Source organism: Diadema antillarum, unplaced genomic scaffold, assembly GCF_040938485.1.
Source record: "Diadema antillarum isolate AM-2024a unplaced genomic scaffold, OU_Dant_1.0 seq00000201_RagTag, whole genome shotgun sequence".
In the NCBI taxonomy this organism is placed as follows: Eukaryota; Metazoa; Echinodermata; class Echinoidea; order Diadematoida; family Diadematidae; genus Diadema; species Diadema antillarum.
In genome coordinates this window covers 887501-914726 of record NW_027271261.1, presented here as the reverse complement: position 1 = coordinate 914726, position 27226 = coordinate 887501, and the positions used below count along the sequence as shown (strand labels likewise).

Genomic DNA, 27226 nt, shown 5'->3' with positions numbered 1-27226 from the left:
ACACTTTCCTGCCCGTTTTATGATACCAAATTTTAGCATAATGTAAAAGAAGACCCGCTCTTTCAGAAAATATAAAAAAGTCAAGTTCGGCTAGGTTGACCCATTTCACTTATTTTCAGTCCTCACGCAAAATCAGGGTGTGCGACTTTATGTTCGTTTTGAGGTGCACGGTCACATATGTTCTGCATATTGTTAGTGTTAGTCATCTCAGAATGCATAAGGTTTTTGATCAGCAGAGCTAGCTGATTTGTTAGGTTGTTAGGTTCTCTTGAGGAACAAAAAAAAAAAGAAAAACCCAAACTACCTGGGGTGGGTTCTTGTCTTTTCAAGAGAATTAAAGATTACTCGGCGTATTCTGATGTTGAGATGCTGCAATAAATCTGTCAAAGATCATCTGTTTTTCAAAGTGGATAGGTTAAAATCATGACGTTCTTACAGTGATAGATATCAGATGTGAGGAGTAGTTTTAGGTCAGTGAATAAGATGACAGATTATCAGTCACGACTTTTTTTATTTGAGTCCCCTTTCTGCATTAGTTATGCCCCCAGGTAAAGCCTTTTATTAGTCCTTGGGAAAGGACTTAAAGCTGCCATTCCTGTGGTTGATAGCTTATAATCATTCAATGCTTCCTTAGCAGTCACATTAATTTTAGTCAAATTCTAAAATAAGCCAATCTTTGATAGTGCAAACTTATTAAAGACTGGCTTATTTGAAGGCTTCTTGTACATTGTGCCATTTACTGAACTATTGAGGACTTTGAGTTTAGTATGCATCTGATCTTCATCACAGTCAGTAACATTATCCTCCTGTGGTATTCATCTCTAGAACCAGAGACAAACTCTTCTCTTCAGTGCTACCATGCCCAAGAAGATCCAGAACTTTGCCAAGAGCGCTCTCGTCAGACCCGTCACCGTCAACGTCGGCCGTGCCGGCGCCGCGAGTCTCGACGTGATTCAGGAGGTGGAGTACGTCAAGCAGGAGGCCAAGATGGTCTACCTCCTGGAGTGTCTTCAGAAAGCCCCTCCTCCCGTAAGTCGCAGTCACTCTTGGTCTGAAACGGACATTTCGGACAATAATTCTGCAATAGGAGAAAGCCTTGTCACAAGGCTTCATGACTTTTTTCATTCGAGTCTCGCACAATTTTTGAGACCTAATTTGCAATGTCCGCACGTACCGTTACAAAACCACACCCATTTTTGTAAATGCATGTTGCTCAAAAATTGGCACAATTTTATGATTTTGTGTACATTTTTTTTTTGGAAAATAGTGCTCATGAAACTCATAAGAACCTGTTTATTTTTACTGTTTATCACTTTGATTTTTGATTTTATGCTAATTATGGTAGGGGGTGAAGTCTCCCCACCCCCTGGATTTAGCATTGCCAAAAAAGCCTGGATTGATTAGGGTTAATGCTGCATACTATCATGTGATTTAATGCAGGTTTCACCTTCTCACTTTCTAGGACCCCAAAAATTGAGAATGCAAATAACTACCTCACCCCCTCGGTGGTTTTCATAACCTTCCTTATATGATGACATAAATGGTATCCTGGGGTACCAAATAAAAATTAGCCATTTTGTTGAATTATTATTATTTTTTTTAAGGTTGTACCCTGGGTGCCAAAAAGTGGGAAATTATTTTGGTGCTGAGTTAGCGCGCACTAGCTACTGCACTGCGATACACTGCACTGCACTGAAGCACATGCTATTGCTAGCACAGCGTACCATGCATGCATAGTATAACATGCAGTGGCATGGGAATGACTATGTACACGCACACACAGTGCATGCATTTCCCTGCGGCTGTCCTCGAGTGGACGTGAGGTGATGCTACACAACGTGGTACCCCGGGGTACAACGGTACCCCCGGGTAACGCGTGATGCATCATATGATGGATCTGTTATACCGCAGCATATATTTCAAAGGAAAGCCCAAGGTGCAGAAACTGTTATCAAATGAAGCTTTCACTATCATCTGTCATATCTGATTATATGTACATAAATGCAGGAATATGATTACATACCTGATTTCTTTGCTGAACTTTCGACAGGTGCTGATCTTTGCGGAGAAAAAGTCTGACGTGGATGACATTCACGAGTACCTGCTTCTGAAAGGAGTGGAAGCTGTCGCCATTCATGGTGGCAAAGGTATGTATGACGTCCAAGCATTTCACTCTTGCCAGCTTCACTGGGTAATAATAGTTACGTTCAGACAGTGATCTCCAACCTCAAGGATAGCTATCCTCGAGGATAGGCTTGTAGTTAGGCACCGTATAGATGCACTCGTTGATGGCTATACTGAAATTAACTCAAAGATAGATATCCATGAGATATCTCGGGTTTAGCGCTCTATCAACAAGCTGTGGGCGGTCCTCACTCGTAGTTAGGCATCATGTGGACGGAACTTGTGGATGGGAACTTGTAGATAAGCGTAGTTATGGGGGCAGTGAGCCTATCCTGGAGGATAAACTTCATTATGTGGACATGCGTCGTAGTTACGGGGCCAGAGCCTATCCTCATGGATAGCTGTCTTCGAGGTTAGGGATTGCCGTCTGAATGTAACTACAGTCGCTCATTCAGATCTTCATTCATGCATTATTTATGACTGATATTCTTTGAAGGCCATTACAGAAATGATATAAGTTATGTTCAAATGGTGATCCTTAATGTCAAAGTTAGCTTACTGTGAGGATATGCTCTTGCCCCTTAACTATGCCACGTGTCCACATGACAAAGGTTATCCTCAAAGGTAGCTTATCCTCAAGGATAATCTCTTGCCCCTGTTACTATTAGTGACTCTCACTCAATGATAAAACCTCCTAGAGCTTACTCACAGAGGAAGCCAATGCAAACATGTTATCATACACTTGTAGCAAAGGTTTGCGCACTGAGCAAATGTGACCCGCTACAACAAACAGATCTGAAAGTCGGGGAAGGTCAATTTTCTGAAACTGACATGACATTATTTCCTTACTCTTCCACTTTAGATTCATATATAACACGACTCATAAAAGTACTCAATTGCAGGGGTATCGATGATTTTGTTAGCACATGTCGAGTGGTTTAGGAAATCAGCGTTTTGAGAAAACCACTGTCAAAGTTTTCCTCCCGATGTAATCATGATCGAGGGAGGCAAGACAGTTTTCACCTCTTGACAATAGAAGGTATGCTCTTAGCAACCTCTGCAATGTTCATTCAAGCTTAATGCCAATGGTTTACTCAAGACCAGTCAGTAACCAGGATGCCACGCACTGACCAATAAGATCACTCCCTCATTGCTAGGGGAGGAGTCTCTCTGCGGCGCTAAATACAAATCTTCGGACATGTTTCTGTTCCATTGAAAGTCCGAAAATCTTGGCCCAGATAAACATTAATTTCTTGCCTTTCCTGTAATCATTTAGCTTCGAAATTTCGGCAGATGATAGACGATACATTAGACTACAAAATCATGCCAAAAAGAGAAATCCGATCGTTTTGACCGATTTTGATGATCTGACTTCAAACTCGATATTCTCAGCTCAGCGGTCAGCGACTTTCAGATCCTTTTGTTTTGGCGGGTCACAAATGTTTGTGCAGTCAGTGAGAGACACCAAGCTCTTGGCTAGAAAACTATGCATCCAATACATGCCGTGCATCCAGTAATTACTGGACGCATGGCCTTGAAGTACTGGATGCATGGTTTTCCTGTTTTTTTTTCTTTGGCAAGCCAAAAGGAAATGCATCCAGTAAATTTGCCATCAGGTAACATCATCAAACTAGAGAGGGGCCGTCAAAGGCGGCAGACCCACGCCTAAGTACAAAGTCGGGGTAAACATATGCGAATGTGCATTCGGTCATCTACCAGAATTCGGCCACTTAATTGCCAGTGTGCTTTATCACCAGCCAGTGAGTTCTACCAAAGATCGTACACTGAAGTGTACGATCTTTGGTTCTACAGTCACATCACACGCAAATCACATCATTACACATACGGTATTAACACTCATTCACGTACAGGAAAGTCCTTAAGTCTCCTCCAAAAATCCATCGAAAATCCCAAATTCCACCGTCAAAAGTGCAGAATCGGAACTTTTCCAAGCGCGCGCGAATTAAGTCCAGTTTTAAGAGTATTGTCTACACGACGGGTCGCGGAAAAAGCGCTAAAAATCGAGAAATACGCCGTTTTCTTACGGGATATTTTGATTATAGCAAGCCGAGAGTGTGATGATATCAAAGGTCGTATGAGTGTACGATCTTTGATGGTATCCACAAAAGCAAAAAAGAAAAACAAAATTTACGTACCCCCTAGGCAATTACCCCTATGATTAGTGTCTACGGGAATTATTCAATGCAAGGGTTGAATGCAAATGTCTACTGCACCAGTATTCGGCCACCAACGAGCGCTGCAACGTCCCCGGTGCAATTTTGCACCAACAGTGTAGAGCGCGATGCATTTTCAGCGGCCTTGCACACGCATTGACATTGAGCACGCATATCGTGCAGTGTGACTGCGACCGAGCAAAATGCTCCTCTAACGAAAAAAACAATCAATGTTAATTTGAAAAATCATCAAATATCAAAGGTCGTATGAGTGTACGATCTTTGATGGTATCCACAAAAGCAAAAAAGAAAAACAAAATTTACGTACCCCCTAGGCAATTACCCCTATGAAATAGTGTCTACGGGAATTATTCAATGCAAGGGTTGAATGCAAATGTCTACTGCACCAGTATTCGGCCACCAACGAGCGCCGCAACGTCCCCGGTGCAATTTTGCACCAACAGTGTAGAGCGCGATGCATTTTCAGCGGCCTTGCACACGCATTGACATTGAGCACGCATATCGTGCAGTGTGACTGCGACCGAGCAAAATGCTCCTCCAACGAAAAAAACAATCAATGTTAATTTGAAAAATCATCAAATATCAAAGGTCGTATGAGTGTACGATCTTTGATGGTATCCACAAAAGCAAAAAAGAAAAACAAAATTTACGTACCCCCTAGGCAATTACCCCTATGATTAGTGTCTACGGGAATTATTCAATGCAAGGGTTGAATGCAAATGTCTACTGCACCAGTATTCGGCTACCAACGAGCGCCGCAACGTCCCCGGTGCAATTTTGCACCAACAGTGTAGAGCGCGATGCATTTTCAGCGGCCTTGCACACGCATTGACATTGAGCACGCATATCGTGCAGTGTGACTGCGACCGAGCAAAATGCTCCTCTAACGAAAAAAACAATCAATGTTAATTTGAAAAATCATCAAAATACGGGCCAGTTTGTGATGACGGAGAACGAACTTTCATAAATCTAGAAGGACATAGTCCCTCAAATAGGCCTAAACGTAAATTTCGGAATTCTTACGAACATTTGAGCAGCGAAGTCGGATCGTTGGGGAGTTTATGTGTTCGTATGGTAGCGGAAAATCGCAAAGTGAGAAACGGGAAATTTTCGGAATGGTCACTATACCATGGGGTCAAAACTTCAAGGTCACACAGAATTTGCAAGGGTCAACCGATTATCACCAAAATCTAATCGATTCTTTCCTGTCATTATCCAAACATTCCCTGAACATTTCGTGCAAATCCGTTTACCCGTTCTCTTGTTATCTTGTACACAAATAAACAAACAAACAAACAAACAAACAAACATACAAACAAACAAACAAACAAGCAAACAAACAAACAAAAAAAAACAAACAAACAAACAAACATACGGAACCCTTTACATAACCCCCTGCCGATTTTCATCGGCGTGGGTAAAAATGTATTTTGGCAAAAATATTGTCCTCCATTCTGTAACACAGATGATGCGCAAGTCTTTTCGTGCATCAGTCGGAAGAGTAAGCATGCGGTAACTATGGAATTTAGCCTACAGCCACTGGGCTTTGCCTGGTGGGTTAAGCATTCTATATTTGCCTTATGCACACAATTCTCACCGATCCACTCTGTCCTGTGCATCATTTGTATACTGTCATGTCTGATATGTGCCATATGTGTCTGTTTTGTCTGATCATTTTTGATTTTCCCCCTCCCCTCCCAGACCAAGAGGAAAGAACGCGGTCCATTGATCAGTTCCGTGTGGGAGAGAAAGATGTGTTGGTAGCCACAGACGTTGCCTCCAAGGGGCTGGACTTTCCCGACATTCAGCACGTCATCAATTACGACATGCCGGAAGACATCGAAAACTATGGTGAGTCCACCAACCACGTGATTAAAGGGATGGTACAGTATTGGTGGAGATGAGAATTGGGCTTTCTAACTTTTTGTGAGATACCAAGAAAACGCTTATGAAATAGTACAGAGCATACCATTTTAAGAGGAATTCAAAGGTAATTTGATGAAAATCAGGTTTGGAATGACTGAAACATCCAAAAACAAAGTAAAACAAAGCGATCATGATAAAATGTGGGTCCCACACTTTATTAGAATCGCTATGTTTTCGATATCTCAGCCATTTCATAACCAATTTTCATCAAATAAATGTTGAATTCCTCATGGAATTACATGCTCTTTCATATTTCATAAGAGGTTTCTCATAATCTCACCAAAAAATGTTAGAAACCTGAAATTAGGTCTCGACCAAAACTGTACGATCCCTTTAAGAATTTATGTAACATAATTATAAAAGAACATGGTGAACAATCTAGATACTGCTACTCATTTATTCCTGAGATATCAAGTTCAGCCTTTAAATTAAAGGAAAACAACAGAGAGAGAGATATATATACATTACTCTCCTCTTAATTGGGTAATATTAGGCAAAGCCTTATTTACCCAATTAAGTGGAGTACATGATTAGCCGGAGATTGTGTTTCACTCATGTCACAACTACCACACACTAATTATGCACTTATCTGCACCACAATATAGCATGCACGGTATGTTACTTCAGGCAGAGCTCATTCAAAGTTTCACAAAAGCCTTCAGAAAATCCTCAGTTTCTCTTGGAATGGTTTCAAGGAAAACGACATACAAACCTTACGGACTTATAATGTTTTACTGTGCCTTGTTGATGACGAAATGGAAAGATTAGCGATAATTTGCCATTCCTGAAAGTATATGTATGTCCTGAAGACAAGTCATATCAACATGACATTGTAAATGCCACTGCAAATCCTACATCTTACATGCAGCCATAAATTTTTTGTCCCCATTAATGGTGATCGTAAGTTCACTTTTGCATGAACAAGTCTAAAAAGCTACAATAATAATATACTCTTCAGCGCATTACAAAATAATCATCACAACATTCATAATTCAAACATAGAATGCATTGTTCAAAAGATGACTTTTTAACCTGAACTTAAACTCATTAACTCATGTATTTGGCATGTACTTGCAATGGCATGTATTGGCAGTGCACATATACAGGGCTGGCAGTGGTGTTAAAGTGAAAACAAAGTTCTGGTAAGGGCTTGAGAACCCGTCTGGCACCATTTCATATTTGCTTGCAATATATCGAAAGAGTCTACAAAGAAACTTACCTGGCTGATGCGGTTTGCCGGAATGATGAGTCGTTTTGGAGTATTTTGAGAAAAATAATAAAAGTAGGTAGACCGACTTATTCCAGAAGGCTCCAGACTAACTTGGTCTCAGGGAAAACTTGACCCTATTTCAGACAATGTACACACAGTTCGTGATCGCCATGTTCATCAGTACTCTATGATACTACGGGTACCAAACGAGGCCTTACTGAGCAGACAGGAAAGTGCGAGCTAATCCTGTGCAAAACAAATGGACAGCGCGCGGTCCTCAAGCCTACTAGTATACGCACATCACCTCAGTTGTTGAGACGCGCGGTCTTTGAAGTTTTTGTTGTTGTTTATCAAGCGTCTTTGATTGTTTTTAGAGGTGCTTGAGAGGCGCACACTAATTTTGCATGCGCGCCAAAGAGGTTTTTGATGCGCGCGTTGTAACAACTCGGACCATTACTGCGAGTAGCCAGAACGCTACAATGTAGTTTATACAGGCCGCTCCCATATGCATAGTATAACACTGTACAATCCAGAGGGACAACCAATACAACTCATCCCGCCGTCTGCAAGCAAAGGGAGGCCGAGTTATCCCCGAGTCCGAGTCTAGCCTGACCCCATTCGGGTAAGTTCTGAGACTGAACGTTTTTGGTTAATATTTCCCATTTTCGTCATTACCCATCGAATATCTTGTTATTACAGCGTTGTTGCGCACGTTTCCTAGGCATACGTTCACATTTTGGAGCAAAATTTGACAACTTTTGCAGGCGTACCAGAACATTGTTTGGGCTTTAATGTCTGTTCTCATTTGCAACTGTGCATCACAAAACCAACAAGAAGTCGCATGCCTTGATTTTACATGCGGATTCAAAATTTGTTTTTTTTTCTATCTATATGCCTTATTGAAATAGATGAAACTGGTCAATCTATTCAATCTTGAGTTTTTCATATTTGACTATCAGATAGGGCAATTCTTCTACTTCTTTATTCTTTTTTTCCCCATTCATTGCACAGCTATCATGGCTCAGTAAGATTAAGTGCTTGAATAGGTCCTACACTTTGGAGCCTCTTTTATTTTCTAATTTCAAACTTTTCCAGAGTGTTTGCTTCCTTTCCAATATTTAGATGGGTTAGGAGAGTCCATTGGAATTGAGTTATACATTGTTTTTTAAAGCTTAAAGTCTGCTCTTTCAGAATCTGTCCATTATTAAGCATCCATTTCTAGTGAATTTTGTTTGTTATGTGATGCAGAGTCATGTATAAACTCATGCATTGTATAATATCATTATAGGGAGGGTCTGGGTTGATGAAGTGTGCAGTTCTTTTCTATATTTCTCTCTCTTTTTTTCTTCTTTTTTTGGAGGGGGGGGGGGAGGGGAGGGGAGGGGCTCTCAGATGAGAATTCATCCTGCAAAAGTGAAAGTTAGCAAGAATAATAACAACCATCCTATAAATACTTCGTGCAGATGATATGCTGTGTATCATTTCCCCGGTACGTCTTGCCAACTTAACTTTAATATTTGTGTGCCGGCACTGTTGCCAAGAATAGATTTGAAGTGGACCCATTAAAACCATTTGCTATGAATGTCTCTCAATTATGGCCGTTCACAAAAATAGAGTGAGGTTATGAGTTGGCACAAACACCGTCATATTTAGTATGAGGGTGAGGATATTGAGAGCAGAGAATGACTTTGTATGGTATCTCTCTTACGTTGCATTAAAGGTTTGTTTACCACTTGGAGCAGTGGTTTAAAAAATGTTCAATTTATCACATTTGATGCATATAAATGTAGGACAGTTGTATCACAAAATCCTAACATATAAGCAATTGCAATAAAGCCTAGAATATAAGGAGATATCACCATTCTTCTCAATAAACCATAACTGTAGACCGTTTGATAGTTCCAAACAATTTTGTAATGAATATTGTTCACATTTTGTATATTTAACAATGCTTAACATTGATCATACTGTTTAACTTTTTACATTGATTGTTTCAATTCCTAACCCACATTTTAGAACTATTTTGAAGCACTAAAGCTGGGTTTTTTGTTTCATTTGTAAGGGGTAAATAATGCCTTGAGATACTAAATGATTTTCATATTGCGGGGGAGCATGAGGAATATCAAACACAAGGTTTTGGTTTACAGTAATGGCAACAATAATGTTCAGCAGCATTTCTTTTATTCTGCCTTGAGTATTTTGCCTGGTGAAAAAAACACAAACAAACAAACAACAACAACAACAACACACACACACACACACACAAAGAAAGGATATTTTGAAGGGATATAAACCCAAAGATTGAGCCATGTGCGAGCACTTCTCTTCCTTCAAGGGATGTTGTAGTTTTGGTAGAGATGGAGATTCAGATCTTACCTGTCTGTGGGATAATTAGAAATCACTAGAATATGAAATGCCATGGAGCATACAATTCTAAATGGAAATGAAATTTGGCCGAGATATCCCTAGACAATTCTGTTCATAATTTATTCAATAACATCTGATTAAGATATGTAATTTGCACACAGTTGAGTAAACTGATGTGCATGGTCCCACACTATGCCAGTGCCTTTAATATTGTGTTTAAGAAAAAAAAAAAGAGAGCACAAATCTTTGAAAAGAGCGTGGCTGGAAATGAAAGCCTAATGCTTCATGAAAGTGAAACTACAAGTAGATACTGTAAAAGTAGAAATTTTTGCAGTGTTGAAATTTTCGCACATTTCGCGCAATCAGAAACTAGCGCGAAAATAAAAGCTTGCAAATATTTTCGCGTGCCATATGTTCCTGTGCGTGATGTCTTGATTCCGCAGAATTAAAGACACGAGAAACTCTTCTTGCCTGGCCAAGCGCGAAAAATTAGTCGCGCGAAAATATCCACGTTTACAGTAATTGGTTGAAGTTTCCATACTCTGCTGTCCCCATAATCTGTAGCGTGAAAATAAACAGTTTCTGAGCGATTCAACATGGTTATAGCTGTTTGTTGATATGTAGATAGCGACTGCATAACTACAGTAAAATGTGTACAATATACTTCAATATTTGTCATCAATGTTAATTTCATCATTTCACATCTCAGATGTCAAAGTTCAATAATTGTTTGAATTTGAGTCTCCTTTAATGTTTGATAGTCTTTTGATCTGACAGAGTAATCGAAAATCTTATTTTTTCCCCTCTTTAACCTGTTGAGGACAGACTGATTTTGCTACAACACACATTTCCCTTAGACACTTGCCCGAGTATACTTGGGACTCGTCCTCAGTGGGTTAAGCAGGATGCAGTTTAAGCAGTTCCTCATATGAATAGACCGGTGTAACCTGCCAATATCAATTGCCACTTGCTTAATAAATGAATTGAGTTAAATGAAAATGGAGATAATCATGGGATCTTAATTGGCTTGCCATATGACAGTTGGTGCAGTTTACAAGGGCGCATCGATCATTTGCATCCTATTAGCCTGAGGGGGGTTTGATGTCAAAACAAGATAAGATGCAGATCAGAGGTCAAAGGTCAAAGTGAGATTCTAAAATTTTGGGGTCAAGGCAGAGGGTAGTGGTACAGGTTATCACAATGTCATAAACTTGAACTGCATTGATAAAGAGTATCACTCAACATGGAGCTGGGAAGAGTATTGGCTGAAGAAGGGAAGGGTTGTACAATGTATGTATGATACAGATGTCTGATGTGTCTTGGTTGTCATGGCAATGTGTACATTTTTACAGAGCCCAATCTGCTCATGGTAGTGAAATATCTCTTTGTTGCATATTCACCCCAAATATTTGTTGTTTTAATATTACTCTTTTATGGACATGCTAATCGAATACTTTTCTGCATTTTACATAGATATCCAATTTTGCCAAATTTAGCCAAAGTTCTTTGGCCCAATACATCAAATATACAGTAAGTTCTGCAGTTATATTTTTGTTCCCGCACTCTGTCTATAGTACGTCTGAATCCATCGGATTGGACAGTCATTCTCACCATGTTGCATGGGAGAGAGAGAAGAAGAAGAGATACCTGGCTGAAATGGTATTTGTTTTAGGCCTGAAAGTGAAAGTAAACTTTGAAAATAAAGTGCATGCATGGAAATAAGTTTGTATCAAATATTCAGAATCATTGAAACCAGTTGTTAAAGAACCACTCTGGTTCCACGGACATCCGCTCAGTGTGCATACCGCATACCACCATATTTGGTAAAATTGTTGGTATGCGCACCACCATAATCGGTAAAACTATGGTGGTGGCCGTGATGGCCGCGATTACGTGTGTCAGCATGTATTATATAATGTATGTAGGTTTCATTTGTTTTAGTTGAGAATCCTAATGTAGCTTTTCCATGACACAGAGGGGCGTAAGTCGAAGACTTTGTGTATATATGGGGTATAAGCAAGAATTGCTCAGTTTGGATTGTTGTAATGGACATTTGTGCGAGTTTTGTGATTTTACGAGCAATGCTTCCATCTATTGCCTTGACAAATGAAGCTTTATGTTACGGTCTGAACACAGCCTCTGTGAATCAACTTCTTTTGGATTCACACTTTGTACTGGGACAACATTCTACAGAATGCATACATTCCCTGTGACGTTACATATTTTTTATATAGTATCTCATGTGTACCTGTATATTCCACATGTTTATTGCCATGAAATACTGCAAAGAACACATTGGGGTCGTTTAATTAATTTCTGTAATATTCAGTACCCTTTCTGATAGTTAAATTCCCTAGTGCTCCTTTTTACTGTTGTGCTTTCAAATTCTGAGGTGATATTGAGTGAAAAGTAAAACAGCTCTCTTGTTCCATTACTGATGCCCATCAGGGAATGCGTCCGATGGTTTCAATGCCATCTGCGTCAACCAAACTCATTGCCTCAGTCGACTTGGTTAAGTTCTTTGATACCTTAGAACTACATTTTGTATGTAAGCTTACTGGAATACAAAAGTGTATAAACGTATAAAGCTGGCAGTCAGTGTACAAGATTTACCAAAGTGTATGCATCACTGGCAGTATATACACTGTAAATGATGGTGTGTCACTGGCACAGTGTACAACTGCGGTAATTGTACTAAATTTTTTTATTATGGTAAATGGACGAAGGAAGTAAGGTTAATCGATTGTCTCTCAGTGCGAGGCAGAACAAAGAAAGAAACACAATGTTTCAGCAGCAAGATCTGCAAGCCTTTGGCTGGCAATGTAAACCAAGCATTACAGTGAATGTGTATTGTAGCGTTTGCAAAGGATCACTATACTGGGAGGTATGGCATTGTTTTGCTTCTCTGAAGCAGAGACCGTGATATTATTGGACGACGCAGTGGCAGCTGACCAATCAGTGATGTTCCCTTCAGATGGGTTTACCCAGCTGATGTTCTTCATTTTTAATACTGGTGATTGACCGTACTTCCTTTGTTTAATACATGTTTATTTATACAGATATTATGATAATTGATACCCAGTGAATGAGATGTCTTATGATGTGAAGATATCATTGATTCCTCATCTGCCAACGTCTGCAAGGTGAAGTTAATGCCAAGTTTAAAATTGTGACCTCAAAACATGTCAAAAAGAAGTATTACCATGCCTATGTGTAAGGCATTTTTAGAAAATGCTGAAATATGTCTAGCTCAAAGCAATGTATGGGATATACATTGTTATGATAGTTTGTATGTATCTATCTTGCTTAGAAAAAAGTCGATCCTTTCCTATTAAAAGCAATGAGATCTTTACAAAACACTACAGCAGTGTGTTCCTCAGCACCCATCTGCAGTGACACATCCCACTTACAGAATCTTCTCGAAGAGACTTAAAGGGATAGTATGGTTTTGGTTGATAGGGAGATTCAGCTTTTAACTTTTTGTGAGGCATTTTTGTGAGGCAGCACCATCTATGAAGTATTAAAAAGCATACAATTCTGTGTAAAGAGGAATTCAAAGCTTATCTGATGAAAGTTGGTTTTGAAATAACTGAGATATCCAAAAACAAAGTAAAACAAAGTGATCTTAGTGAAAGGTGGGTCACACCTTTTATTAGGATTGCTTTCTTTTGGATATCTCAGCCATTTCAAAACCAGTTTTCATCAATTAAACTTTGAATTCTTTGGGTTTTTTGATTCCTCTTAGAATTGTATGCTCTTTCATGTGTCATAAGAGGTTTCTCGTTATCTTACAAAAACAGTTGGAAACCTATTAAGAAGCTCCATCTCAACCAGAACTACATGTATATTATCCCTTTAACCACCCTCCCCCTACCGCCACCCTTGCTCATTTACTCATACCTTAAGGATAGTTGGTCCCACACGAAGCGATCATAGAGATACAACATCTGTACCATAAACTGTATATGCGCAGATCATGTCAGATGACTTAGATCTGGGTCATTACCTTCCGGACCCCCTAGATTTCTATTGTCATCTTTTATCCTTTTATCCATAATTGTGTTTTTAATTTCTAACTTTTATCGATCTATATATCTATTTAAATGTAAGCTTCTATATTGAAGATGGAAATGACAATGGGAAAGATGATACTGTAATAATAGGATGCTACATTCATTGCCCGCCTGTTAGGGGTTCCAGTGATGCTAAATCCATCGCTTGCCTGGTAGGGGTTCCAGCTAATTGTACAAGGGATAAAGTGATGATGAACAGGACTGTTCAGGCTTGATGATGATTGCAGTGATCTGTATAGGATGTCAATGAGAAATGGCTCCCTTTGATAACTTGGATGAGTTTTACCTAGAGCTATGACATTAGTACGAATATGCTGTTTGTTCACCATTCTTTTGAAATTGGCAACCCCTTTCATGGAATTTTTCATTCTGTCAATTTGAAACATGTAGCATATTTGTAACAAATTATTTGTGAACATGATGCCAGGTCTGTACATTGCTACCTTCCAGCGGATGTATTGAAAAGCACCCCCGTAATGTTGACTCAATTACAGCGTGTAAGAAAATGCAATGATCTCCTTTGCCCTTCCCTCTATCAGAAATGAGAAGGCTTGCATTGAGATGAAACATGCTATTTGCATTTCCCAGAGTTGGGATCTAAATTTATATCACAATTGCCATTGAATGGCTCATGGCTGACCCTGAAATCACTCAAATTTGAGAACATTCTTCAACTGACTTCTCCCTACTCCCCTCCCCCCCCAAAAAAAAACAACAACAACAACAACCCAACAGCAGCAAATAAGCAAATCAATAAACAAAACAAAAACAGGAAAGAAAGACAGTGTGATATAGCATAGTGCTCCAAAGACAATTCATTGTGTATTTTCTTCTTTTTTTTTAGCTAAGAGTTGGAGATAAATTCTGGGGTACTACAACAATAATCTAATGTGGCTGTTATTAATATTACGTACATATTCAGAGGAAGATTCAGAGACATTGCGAGTGAGAAAATATAAAAATTGATGCATGAGCATGTCCTTTATCATAAATGATATATCTATTGAGTGTTTAAGGCAATGATTATATGAGATGAAAGAGAGACAGGATGCCTGAAATAGTTGAATTGTACATATCCACAACACTAGAGGGCTCTCTTCCCCTGTTGCGGGTGAGCACACCTTGTACTGAGTACTGCATGAATGAACATGTTGAGATCACTCTTCAACAAAGTTGTAGATGTAGATTGACTCTGAGATTTATCATTTACACAAAGAATGCATTGAGTACAGTGCATTATGATAGCCTGTAATACATTTGTAAAGAAGCATCATTCTTACAAGGGTGATGAGTTGGCTCAGTCGGTAGCGCGTCTGCCTCATGATCACACGGCCCGGGTTCGAACCCGAGTCTGGACTGAGCAACGTTGTGTGTAAGCATACCGCCCCCTCTAGCAAGAGGCAAAACACTCTGTCCCTTGGATAGGACATAAAATGGAGGTCCCGTGTATGTGAGAGTAACAATTCATGCACGTAAAAGATCCCGCTTCATTCATTCATCGCAAAGAGCAGGGTGTTTAACCCGGTGAAATGGTCCCACCTCACATCCAACTGGACCCCATGGAAGACCAGCTTAGAGTAGCTGATGAATATGGGCTATCCAGCCATCTTCTCAGATGGAAATGAACAAACAAACAAACAAACAAAACAAACAATAGATATTGATTAATTTTAGATGATATTGCTGAAGATATGATGTACACTGTAAAAAGCAATTTAGGGTGGGAGCTAGGATTATACTCCACATCACTGGACTTTGTGTGAAATTTTTTCAAGCAGAATTACTTTTGAAGGAAGCATGTCCTTTAAGGAGGAAGGGGCTCCATGGCAATAATGTGCAGACTTGCAAGATGACATTCTTGCAAGCCAGTAATTTGAGTTAGCGGGGAGAGCAGGCATTGTAGCATGAAGCTGTCATTTTGCATGAATTGTGTAATGTTAGACGAGAACATGGCGTGGCCGCAGGGGTTCCCCCTTATTTGTGAGAGGTGCGAAGCGCTGACTGGGTTCATTAATGCCAAACTGCTTACATGTGTGAACACATTTTCAGTGCATTTCCAAACCTAGCGGCATGCAGTCCGTGCCAGAAAGTGCTGATTAACAATCAGAGCTGATCTTGTAACTGAGTGAGACATCAGCCACAGATCGCAATTCATTTATTGAAAGGTGATACGGATATTGAGGAGCAATTTCTCAATCACGAGATTTATTGGCGGCTAATGTATCAAAATATTTGTCAGGGGGTCAAGTGTAGACACACCAGCTTGACCTGTGTGATATTTCACACTTTTGTCAAGTATGTTGAGATATATTTCAACTCTTCTTCTTCTTCGTCTTCCGTGTAGTACAGTCCACAAAATGTGTATCAGCGTACTAGTGTGGGCAGGTGTGGTGAAGGCATACATATACAGTGTCATTAAAATGTCTACAAAGTCACTATGTGCAGCTAAAAACACCACTGGTTGTTAATGCTGTTGTATGTTGTGCACCCTCTTTTTTGGTGTGAAAAACTGTGTTTATTGTGAAAAACTGTATGAAGATACCATCCTTGTCATGCAGAGACTGGACCACACACTCATGCAATACTTTGATGTACATTGTAGGAATACTTGTCTCTTATTTTAGTGAAATTTAAACTGTTGGGCATTCGTGGACCGACAAAGTACTGCATCAGCAAGTAGCGTGTGTGAAGATTTCATGTGGACTTTGTAACTGCTTGATTCTCCTTCATTTGACTTCTCAAAATCATAATTGGCAATTTGAGTGCAAGAAGCACTCTGCAGTTTGAAGGGCATAATTGATTTATTTTTAGCCATTAAATGGCCTTGGCCTGGTTTAGAATGTTCATGCTGCTTTTAATTCATTAATATCATCATCATCACCTGAAATTTAGTTTATTTCTTACCCATCATTGATTCTCATCTCCTCTCATTTTTTACCCCATTTATTCTTTTCCTTTTCTTAACTTTGCTTTCATTTTCCTATCCTCATTTTTCTTATCTCTTAATTCCTCTCACCTTATTTTTTTTCTATTATAGATAAGAAGTTTCTTCTCTTCTTTTTCTTATCTTTTAATGTTTACCACAGAGGGAATATATAGTGCAAGTAGTGAACTAATTTTTGACAGGGAAAACTAGCTGTAACCCAAAGTACAGTAGTATAATATGTTCTATCAAATAGAGACACATCTACATTAATAATGATTGAGGCCACTGAAAACAAGAATACTCTAAGAAGACTACCAGGGGGCCGACATTGTCGTGGTTTGCAAAATGTACCAAGCTGCTTTAGGAAAGAACAGGGTAATTTCAAAAGCAGATGAATTCTGAAATATGTTTGTTTTTTCCCATTGTGCCCAGCACTGAATTAGATTGGAGCTGCATACATGTATGCACAATACACACATACAAACACATATTTAGCAAGAAAATGTTGTTCGTGTATTTACATAGTTTTGTCTTAATTGAAGTTTCATACACATCAACGACATCGTGCCAGCTAACATTACTTGTACTGCCTTTGTTTTCTGACTTAGAATAATGATTAGCTGTACAAAAACAAGGTCTAAGGACAGCATCTGCATCTACACATTTCATTTTTTTTTTTTAGATTTACTGAGGTTCTCTTCAGGTAATTTTTGAAGCCCACCCCCTATAATTTAGATATTGCAAAGTTTTGTGCAGTTCTTGGCTTTAGTATAATCATTTGATGGATTGTTTTGGCTTACTGAGGATGTCGCATAATCACTCCCATTTCTTTTTTCTGCTTCTTTTCTTCGAATTGAAGTATTCCCTTTTTCCCTCCTTTCCAAGTGCAAATTATTCATGATTTGTGAAATGAGAGTTGCATGAGGAGAATTTGGAAAGACCGGCAGATGTTTCAGTCCGTTCATTGCTGCCGTATCTTTATTTGTATCAGAGACGTATAATTGTAATTGTCTCTACAAGAAAGGAAAAGACTATATGAGAGTCATGGTAATAAAACTGTCTTTTGGCTGTTGTTGGTTTTTTTTTTCTGTGTGGAGCTGCGTGAGTTTGTCAATATAGCCTGCATTTGATAAGTCACCTAGATGTTAGATTCTTTTCAAGGGAAGTTTCTTCTTTTTGTTAAAACACAGTTTCTGTGCACATTCTTTTCAAGGTCATTTTTAAATTATCATATAAAGAAGGGAAGGACAGATACTTAAAATGAATGTAAATATGCATAGATTTTATGCTGCAAGTGGTCACAAAATATCCTACAATGTTATTGAGTGTTCATGGTTGCCTGCTATGTTGATGATAAGCAGACATTCAATACTCAAACAGTAAAATACTTTTTTTTGTCTGGTTATACATACAAGTGGTAAATGCCTGTATTTCATTCTTGTTTTCAACAAGTCACTGTGTAAGGAACTCTTGTTGCATAACAATCCCAACAGAGATAGAGGTAATAAGAAGAGTGCGACTTTGCAGGATATTATTATTTTCTTAACTACAGCACCTTTAGTATGCTCAGATTATGCACCAGGACAAATTATTTGCACTTTGTCACTTTGGTTGGATTCTTAGCGAAAGAAATGTAAAAAATAAGTAAATTGCATTTTGAATCAAACAGAAAGAAATGCAAAAATAGTTCACCAATTTCTTGGACTATTGAGTACTCTCCGAGTTGGTTTGTGGTTTTTCTAATCATTTTGAAAAGGTAGTGTTTCCAATACTGATGATTTCCCTCAAGACATATAGTGGATGATTCTTGAAAACTTGAAAGAAAAGGCTTGTGACCACTTCGTCAGCCAACTTTCTGCTTAACCCTTTGTGAGTCATTGCACTTAGCTTAGTTTACCAAAGTTGTTTTCGTCATTATTCCGTCAGCCATCCAAACTTGTCCTAGTTTGTAGATTAGCAAGCCCACTTGGGTGTAGCAGTGTGCCTCAGTCCAGTAGGAAGGCCATGGTGACACAACAGAGATTAGGCTATTTATTCACTATCATCTTATATTCCTAAGTGAGATATATATTCACAATGCAACACATCTTCTAGATTGGGTTTGTTGTGCTCCCCTCAGGTTTGTTTGTTTGTTTTTAACCTTTTTTATGTTTGCTATCAGGAATATGCTGGCACTGCAGTTCACGCACCCCTAGTGTCATGTTATATGTGAGTACCATAGTGGTATCTTCAATCAAGACTAAAGTTGATGAAGTGCATTTTCATTCATACTTTTTGATCAGACATTGAACAGGATGGAAGACTTTTCTTTACAATTTTGAAGAGCAGATTAAAACAGGCATCTTTTTCTCTCTTTTTTTTTTTTGTGTGTGTACAGTTCATCGTATAGGTCGTACTGGGCGCTGTGGAAAGACGGGGATAGCTACAACATTCATCAACAAGGCATGTGGTGAGTAGAAACATTTTAGCCAGAACACTTTTGAAACATAACAACATTTTGGGATTATGGTAGTTTGTTTAATTAAGCGAAGGTATCAGTCATTTTTGGCAATGACTGCGAAAGAGTCAATAACACACACAAAAAAAGTTTTAAGATATCCTCCAGGACAGACATCTCCATTACATTCATTACAAGTGGTTCAATCATTTCATAAGAGTCATATTTTCATTCCCATCGATGTGTCGCGACATGTTTGTTGTGTAGTATATGAGGTAATGAGACATATGTTAGGTGTGAACATGAACATGAATTTGGACCTATGTATAACAAAAAAAAAAAAAAAAACCAAGTTGGAGAAATGAAAACAAGCAGCAAAGAATCTGTGTGCAGCCAACAACAGTGCCTTTACCCCCCTCGTTTTAACATTCCGTGAACTTGGAAGACGTGAGTTCAATGAACACGGAGACGAGACGCCGGCCTGTGATTGGTGGGTTTTGTAGGGTAACTCTCTGGGTAGGTAGCCCCTCCTCATCGCCTGCCTCCCTGGGACACAGTGGGAGGGCGATATTTAGAGTGGCAAAATGTGTCCCACTCAATTGCACTCAATGAACAGCTGTTGGGTTTTGTCCGTTCAGGCGCTGTCCCACCTGTAAAGTTGTCCCCAGGCCAAGCGTCAGCTACCATTTATGTAATGCACTTCACTGTATCGTAGTAAAGTCAAAGGTCATATCGATGATATCTGGGGAAAAGAGCTCTTGATGAATTGTTATGCCCAGGAAATATGTGGGAAGGTTTATGAATATTTTGATAGACATTGCAGAGAAAATATAGGCATACCATATGCTCAATTGCAAATACATGTTATGTGATATGTTTCAGACTTTAAATGTGAAAAGTCAGAAAGATACTATGATTTAAAGAATTTCTCATCCACATATTTAGGGAGGACATAGATATCTATAAGCAGCAATATGTTGTAAATTTCTGTCTATCCTAATAAGATATTCAATCATCCTTTGGCTTCACAAAACAAGTGAGTACTTCAAAAGTCGCTCTTCCTTAATGATAATCCATCGTACAAAGTGCGTATCTGGCAGTAGAAGTTAGATTTTCACTTTGCTATCACTGAAGCTTGGCTGGATCACAGACAAAGTTCTTAGATTGCTCTTAATGAATCTGTGCACAGGATTCCCAATTTGCCTAACATGAGTGAACAAAATTAAACTTAACAACTTGAAGGCAATTCAATGAAAAGACCACCAATGCATTTATATCATTGATTCCAGATTATGTGCCTTGCATCCCAAGGGACACATTATAATGTCACTGTACTAATTTCCTTTTTTTTTGTTTGAAGGTATATATTGAATACAAATTTATAATTAGTCAATAGAAATTGTTGTTTTCTCTCACACACTCACACACACACACACACACACACACACAAACACATACACACACGCACACTTTTTCTGTGGTTATTTGTTTTGTTTCCATTTCAGTCATTGATATACATTCCACTTGATGAAATGTACAGAACAAATCTACAAAACAGAGCAGCTCTTGTCAAAGAATACAAAAATGAAAATGAGAGTTAGATATTCAATAATGCTATTAAAGAGTCCCCTCCCTCTACCCAGATTTACATGTACATGCAGTACCAATCAATGATTTTAATTGATATTATGAAGACACACATAGACACACACAGACACACACACACACACACACACACGCACACACATGGACAGGCACACACTCACTGATATCCAGAAGGCAAGCAATATGCAAGGATGTACAGTAGTCTGTACATTTATGTGTGTCTACATGCATGTCTAGGTGTCTGGAATCCTAAATGAACCCCTGTTATGTTTTCCAATAGGATGTGCCCCATGCCGTCTCTGAGGAGAATGACACAAAAAGTACCAAAATAGCTCAGTAGATTACGTGCTGCGGCTGATAAAAGCTATGTGCAACCAACACATTCTTTATTTATCATATAGCCATCAATCCCATCCTGCAGGCATGATATGTGATATCGAATATCATTTTCTTTGAAAGAGGGACCCAGTGGACACTTTCTGACGTTTTTGCAAGATCTCATGTGACGCAGACAGTGGGCCCGGCAACCCATGAAGCGATTTTTGAGCGGGAGCTAAGGGTGTCAGCTCAGTTTGCTGTCCCGTCCGAGGAATCTGAGATATTAGGGGTAATAGGTGTCAGTTTATCACGTTATGAATGTGTTGTGTATGTTCAGCTCCTCGAAGTCACCCTAGTAATGACATCTAGGTTTTCTCTTACAAATTGCTTCGTCTGAGAAAAACCCGCCCTCAAGCCTTAAAGGTTTATTCCGATTTTGGCCGTAGGTCGAGATGACGGCAAGAGAGAGAGAGTGATGTTTTGTGATGGAGACATTGTACATTCTCTGTACCTTCAACGGTTTTCAAGGAATAATTCCAACAGTAACAAAGGAGTGCACAAGGTTCAATATCCAAGGGTTTATCCTATTTGCCTCCGCCCTGCTCCATTTCCCACATTTTAGTATGGCTGTGACTACCCCGTAAAGTCTATGAGTGGACCAAATTTTTTGCTACACTTTTAAATGGTACTTCATCATACACTTCTAGGTAGTCAATTCTTTCAGCTTTGTGAAATTGAACTGCTGTTGCAATCAAATAAAGTGCAAGTGTAGGAAGTTGGCTCACTGGAGAGGAGGTGTGATTTTGACGTGCAAGGTCCTTGGTTCAATATCCAGAGCAGGACAGGGAAAACGCCAAAGACGATTGACGCACCTTTGCCATTGCAGAGACACAAAACATTGTGTCCTCTGTATAGGGCAGTAGCTGCGGGCTTTGGTTTTGGAATTGTTTAGATGTTTTGTGTCTTTGCAATGGCCACAGCCCACATTTGTGGACGATCCCTCTTCATTCATTCCTTGGAGGTTGATGCAATGTCAGTGAAGCAGTGAACGACGATAACATTCTCTTGCAGAGAATCTGGGATATATGTAGGTGCATATTAAGTTCAGCCTCGGCACCACATGACATTTGCTACTTGGCGGCTGACAGTAACTGCCTTGTATTACTAGTATGAAAGAATTCATGTGCCGTACTGCACCTATCATGGATAGGTCTAAATCCAACTGTCCTCCTTTTCCTGAAAGTGCTACCTCACGCAATCAATACAATTAAATTTTCAAGTCATTACCATTACATGGCAAGACTTATCAACAAGTGCATTTCTTTAAGGAGTGTCTGCAAGAAAAAGAAGAGGCAGCGACATTATTTTCATCAGTTCTTGTAACTTTGGCAATCCTAGCCGAGCTCGTAGCAATCTGATCTGTATCCTCGAGGATATCACATGTTACAAATACGAGAAAGCTACAGTTTAAGATTTCTTTTCTCATGGGCTGCAGATCCACTTTCATCACTTGGCAGTTAAAGTTCTGATAAGGCATTTTCTCAGAGAGTCAAATTCTTAAAGAGTCTACTTCATGTGTCAAGCATGATTTGAGATTGTGCTGCACGTTTTGATTTCGCTGACAGGAATAATTTGTGCTCGTTTTTTCGTCTCGTCTCCAATTTGTCAGATGAGTCAGTCTTGCGCGACCTGAAGCATCTCCTGATCGAGGCCAAGCAGAGACTACCACCCGTCCTGGAAGCCATCGAGGATGAGAATGAGGAGTACATCAACATCGGAGGTAAATGTCTTCCTTGCAGCCACTTTAACCACTCCAGCCTACTTTTCCCTGGCCACAGGAGCCCTCCTGTGTGCCTTTTCCAATGTCCACAACATTTATGCAAAAGATTACAATTTTGAAATAAAAATACATTCTTTAAAAAAAAAGAGAGAATAAATGCATAATTGATGTTGATCCCATTGATAAATGAATGATATGTGAAAGAGATCTTGAAGTGATATTTCTTGCAAGATACATGTATACTCCCAGCTCTGCTCAGGTTTTCTAGATACAATGTAATTGCACACAAAGAAAGGAAATTTAGAGGTCTTATTGTTCTGACATACCACTGGAATCTGATGACTTGTGAGGGTTGTAATCTAGTGGCAGTTAAAAAGACAGTCCAATATCTCAATATCTCCCAAGCCATCATGCCCTTGAGTTTTGTGGCTCATTTATTCCTGCCCTCTTAAAAAAAAAAAAAAAAAAAAAGAGAGAGAGAGATTTTTTCTTACAGCACTTACAATGTTTTGCAGGAAAGAGTCATGGTTGCCCGGACAAAAAGTCGTGGGACTCTTAATGTTCCTCTTAACTTTTGCATCCATCCTCACTCGTGAAGATCATCTATACTTCCTTGAAACGATTAAAAAAACACCCTGTAAATTGTTCCTGCAAAACTATTCTAATAGAGCATTTTTATGCTTGAGAGTCACATGTTCTCTATCTCCAAGCAATGGTGACTGTCTCAAACCAGTCGGTGCATATCCTGATTTCAATGTCACAAATCATTTTATTTGTCAGAATTGTATGTTCTGAACCATTGTTTCATTGACGGTTATTGCATTGTCAATTGATTTTTAGCATTCTTTTTGTCTTTTTGTCCTTACTTTTTGCTTCTTCAGTTTGTTTTTATAATGTCTTCATTTGTTGATACATCTCTTTTATTTTCATGTTCGCAGCTTGTCTCTTTTTGTTTACATTTGTGCTAATTGTTATCATTTCTGTCTTTGTCTTCATTCCTTTGATTCTTGTCTATTTATCTTTCTTTCTGTCTTTTTCTTTATGTATTTATTTACCTATAATCTGTCTATCAATCCATCCTTCCATCTGTCTATCTTTCAATCCATTTATCTGTAAATCCATTTATCAAACTCTCTATATATATCTATCTATTTAACCCTCTATTTATCTATCTATCTATTTCTCTATCTCTCTCTCTCTCTCTCTCTCTCTATCTATCTATCTATCTATCTATCTATCTATCTTTCTTTCTTTCTTTCCATCTTGTAAATCTGTCTTGCATTCTTCTCTTTTATCTCTTTTCTTCTCATTGTCTCCTTGTCATAGTGCATGTTTGTCATGTATTGCATACTTTATCTCTTTCATTCCCTGCCACAATAATGCGCTCGAGCAGAGGATTATGCTATCAGTGCATTAAGTGCCAGTGCCATCCCAAGCTCCTTTCGAGTCTTTGTTGGACAACTTCTTTGTTCACATGCCCGTCAGCTAAAAACTCATTTATTGATAGTGTTGTGAAAACTACATGGTGACATTACAGGTACATACCTGGTGTAGACACCTAAAAGAAAAGAAAGTATACACTACAGTGGACTCCTGTTATAACGAAGTCCTTGGGACCAGCAGTTTTCTTTCATTATATTGAAATTTTGTCACAACAACAACAACAACAAAAGAAATGGATAATGATGTGGCCAGAATTTTTACTTTCATTATAACCATCTTCGTTATGATGGGAGTGCACTGTAGATGATTGTAGGGAATGACTCATAAAATCATTAGGGATTTTATGAACTGAACAGATTCATTGGATAATCTTGTAGCTTGAAGCAAGTTATTTGTCTAACTCTTTGAAAAGAAAGATTATCAACCCTTTATAGCGCATTTTAGATTTAATGACATGAGTATTTACAGATCATTCATAATGATTTCTATGACGTGAAGAATAGTTTAGCCCCATCTTCCCTTCTATTTCATCCTCATCACAGGAAGCAACCATTAGAACAACTCTCTGTTTATATTTTTATTATTTCATTTTTTTTTTATTGGTGCTCCAGGTATGTCTGACTCTTAATTTGCAATATCTTCAATTTTGGGTATAAAAGCATTGAAAGGAGGATCAGGGAGGTGGGTCACCTCCCTGGGACTATCAAAGAAGAACATGCTCTGTTTATTTCATTGTTTACATGTGAAGGGAAATACCACTCCCTTTCAGCATGATAATTCAAAAAAAGCCCCCCTGTAGACTCTTTCCCCCATCTCCAGTGGCATACTAACTCTGAGTAAAAACTACAACAACAACAAAATAGCAAAGCAGAACAAAGGAGAACCAAATACAAATGTGAATGATGATGTGACTTGCCGAATATTTCGCACCATTGTCCAAAATGTGCTGCATGGAGAAACGGCCCCTGGAGGCACACAATCCATGCTGCTAAGAATAGAATCAAAACAGAGTATAAAGGGATGAGGAGCAAAGCCCACTCTCAGGGCTGCTGGGGGAGGGCTAATCTTCTGGGAAGCTTTTTATTCCAAGCAGTCATTGCCAGTATGTCCCCCAGGAGTTTTTCGGGGTGATGATCCATTGTATCTTTCTCTCCTTTTCATTTCTTTTTTTTTTATATCATCATTACAGCTTTAATTCGTTCCCATTGGAAAACGCAGGAGTGCAGTGCCCTTATGCCTTTTGTCATCCTCTTGGTCTTGGCATAGATCGGCACAAAAAACGGTCCGCATTGAGCTACAGGTGCTATTTGTTTGAAAGGGTGTAATGTTCCGTATAGCAGCAAGGTGGTCCTTGCAAATGGGCATCCTTGGAACATCTGAAGCGGCGTTTACCCCATTTAAGGATTGATGATAGCGCCTCATGAGGGAACACTTTGACATTTCCTTTATTTTTCCCATATTTTATTTATTTTTTTTTTTTTTTCAAATCTGCCCTACCCTTTGGAATGTGATTCCTTGAAACCCTACAAACCAGTATCTACACCAGTAACGACTGTCTGGTTTGGTAGCTATCATATAGGTGGGGTTGTCTTTTGATGAGAAATGGATATCCTAAATTGATTGCCATCATTGATGAACAACCTCCCTTTCAGAAAGACATGTTGGAAAATTTCCCTTAAGGCAAAAATCGCTTCTTACATATCTAACTTAGGTTTGTGGAGTCACATCAAAGTAAAATCATTTTCAAAAAAGAAAAGAGGAAAAAATATAAATATATATTTTCTCTTATAATGTGTTTAAAAGAAAAATCTAACTTAGTTTATGGAATATTTGTTTGTTTGTTTTTTCTCTTGCTCCTGCAGATGAGCGTGGTTGTTCGTACTGCGGAGGTCTCGGTCACCGAATCACCGAATGTCCCAAGCTGGAGGCTATGCAGACCAAGGTTGCCAGCAGCATCGGCCGCCGGGACTACCTGGCACACAGCGCAGCCGACTGGTGATCCTACCACGCTGGCCGTAGTTCGTCCCCGCTTCTCAACATACAAGGAACAGTTTTCTGCGTGGGACGACGTCATTGGATGGACACTGGAGTTTACCATCAATGGTGTCGTGTCATCATGCTTGTGGACAAAAACTGAGCACGTGATTGAGGATGTATGCGGGCATGTGATTTAGGGGCCTGCATTTTCATCAAGAACAGCTGTCTGTGATGCAAAGCTGTGCGTTTTTCACTTCTAGTTTTCATCACGTATTTGTTGCATAGACACAATAATGCTCTAAATGTATGATATGAATTCAGCCATATGACATCATGATGAGGTAAGTGCAGCAGACATCACACTAGGAAAGATGATGCACTGTTTTGTGCATGGTTTGTTGATGAAGACATCTCAAGGTTTGAGTACTCCAGTAGATGGGAATTACTTGGCTGGCCATAGTTATTCCTGTGTGAAGGCATTCCAAGACTAAGGTTAAGTGCTCATGTGTTTCGAATGGCTTAATGCATCGTAGCATCCATGCTGGCATTGCACAAACCTGAGTCATCCCCACTCTGAAAATGGGCATAGGTAATCTGTCAGTAGCCCCACATGAGGAAAATGGTGTTGATATGTCCATAAAGAGTATATTTCTTGACAATAATCTTGCCTGTGAGGCTGTGAGGGATGCAACATGCTTTCCCTCTCGATGTCATCCACCACAACCTAAAACTAGGTCCAGAAATGTCAGAAGGTGCCTCCTGACTGGCTCGAGTCCTCGCCGGCTTCACTGGGTCAGGTTGCTGACTCCTTGGATGGAGGTTAAGACAGGCACAAGTTGTAGATA

At 39.2% G+C, this 27226-nt stretch overlaps 1 protein-coding gene across 1 annotated transcript in view; it reads left to right on the top strand.

Annotated features, from left to right (window-relative positions):
* Positions 1–27226, top strand: part of LOC139728813 (probable ATP-dependent RNA helicase DDX41) — a 42744-nt gene that overhangs the window by 15510 nt on the left and 8 nt on the right. The window contains exons 10-15 of the mRNA XM_071639750.1: positions 826–1029; positions 2051–2147; positions 6021–6170; positions 19199–19270; positions 22851–22961; positions 26267–27226. The exon at positions 26267–27226 is cut by the window's right edge and continues 8 nt beyond it. Coding sequence (XP_071495851.1) covers positions 826–1029; positions 2051–2147; positions 6021–6170; positions 19199–19270; positions 22851–22961; positions 26267–26403 — 771 coding nt within the window. The 3' untranslated portion in view covers positions 26404–27226. The remainder of the gene's footprint in view (positions 1–825; positions 1030–2050; positions 2148–6020; positions 6171–19198; positions 19271–22850; positions 22962–26266) is intronic.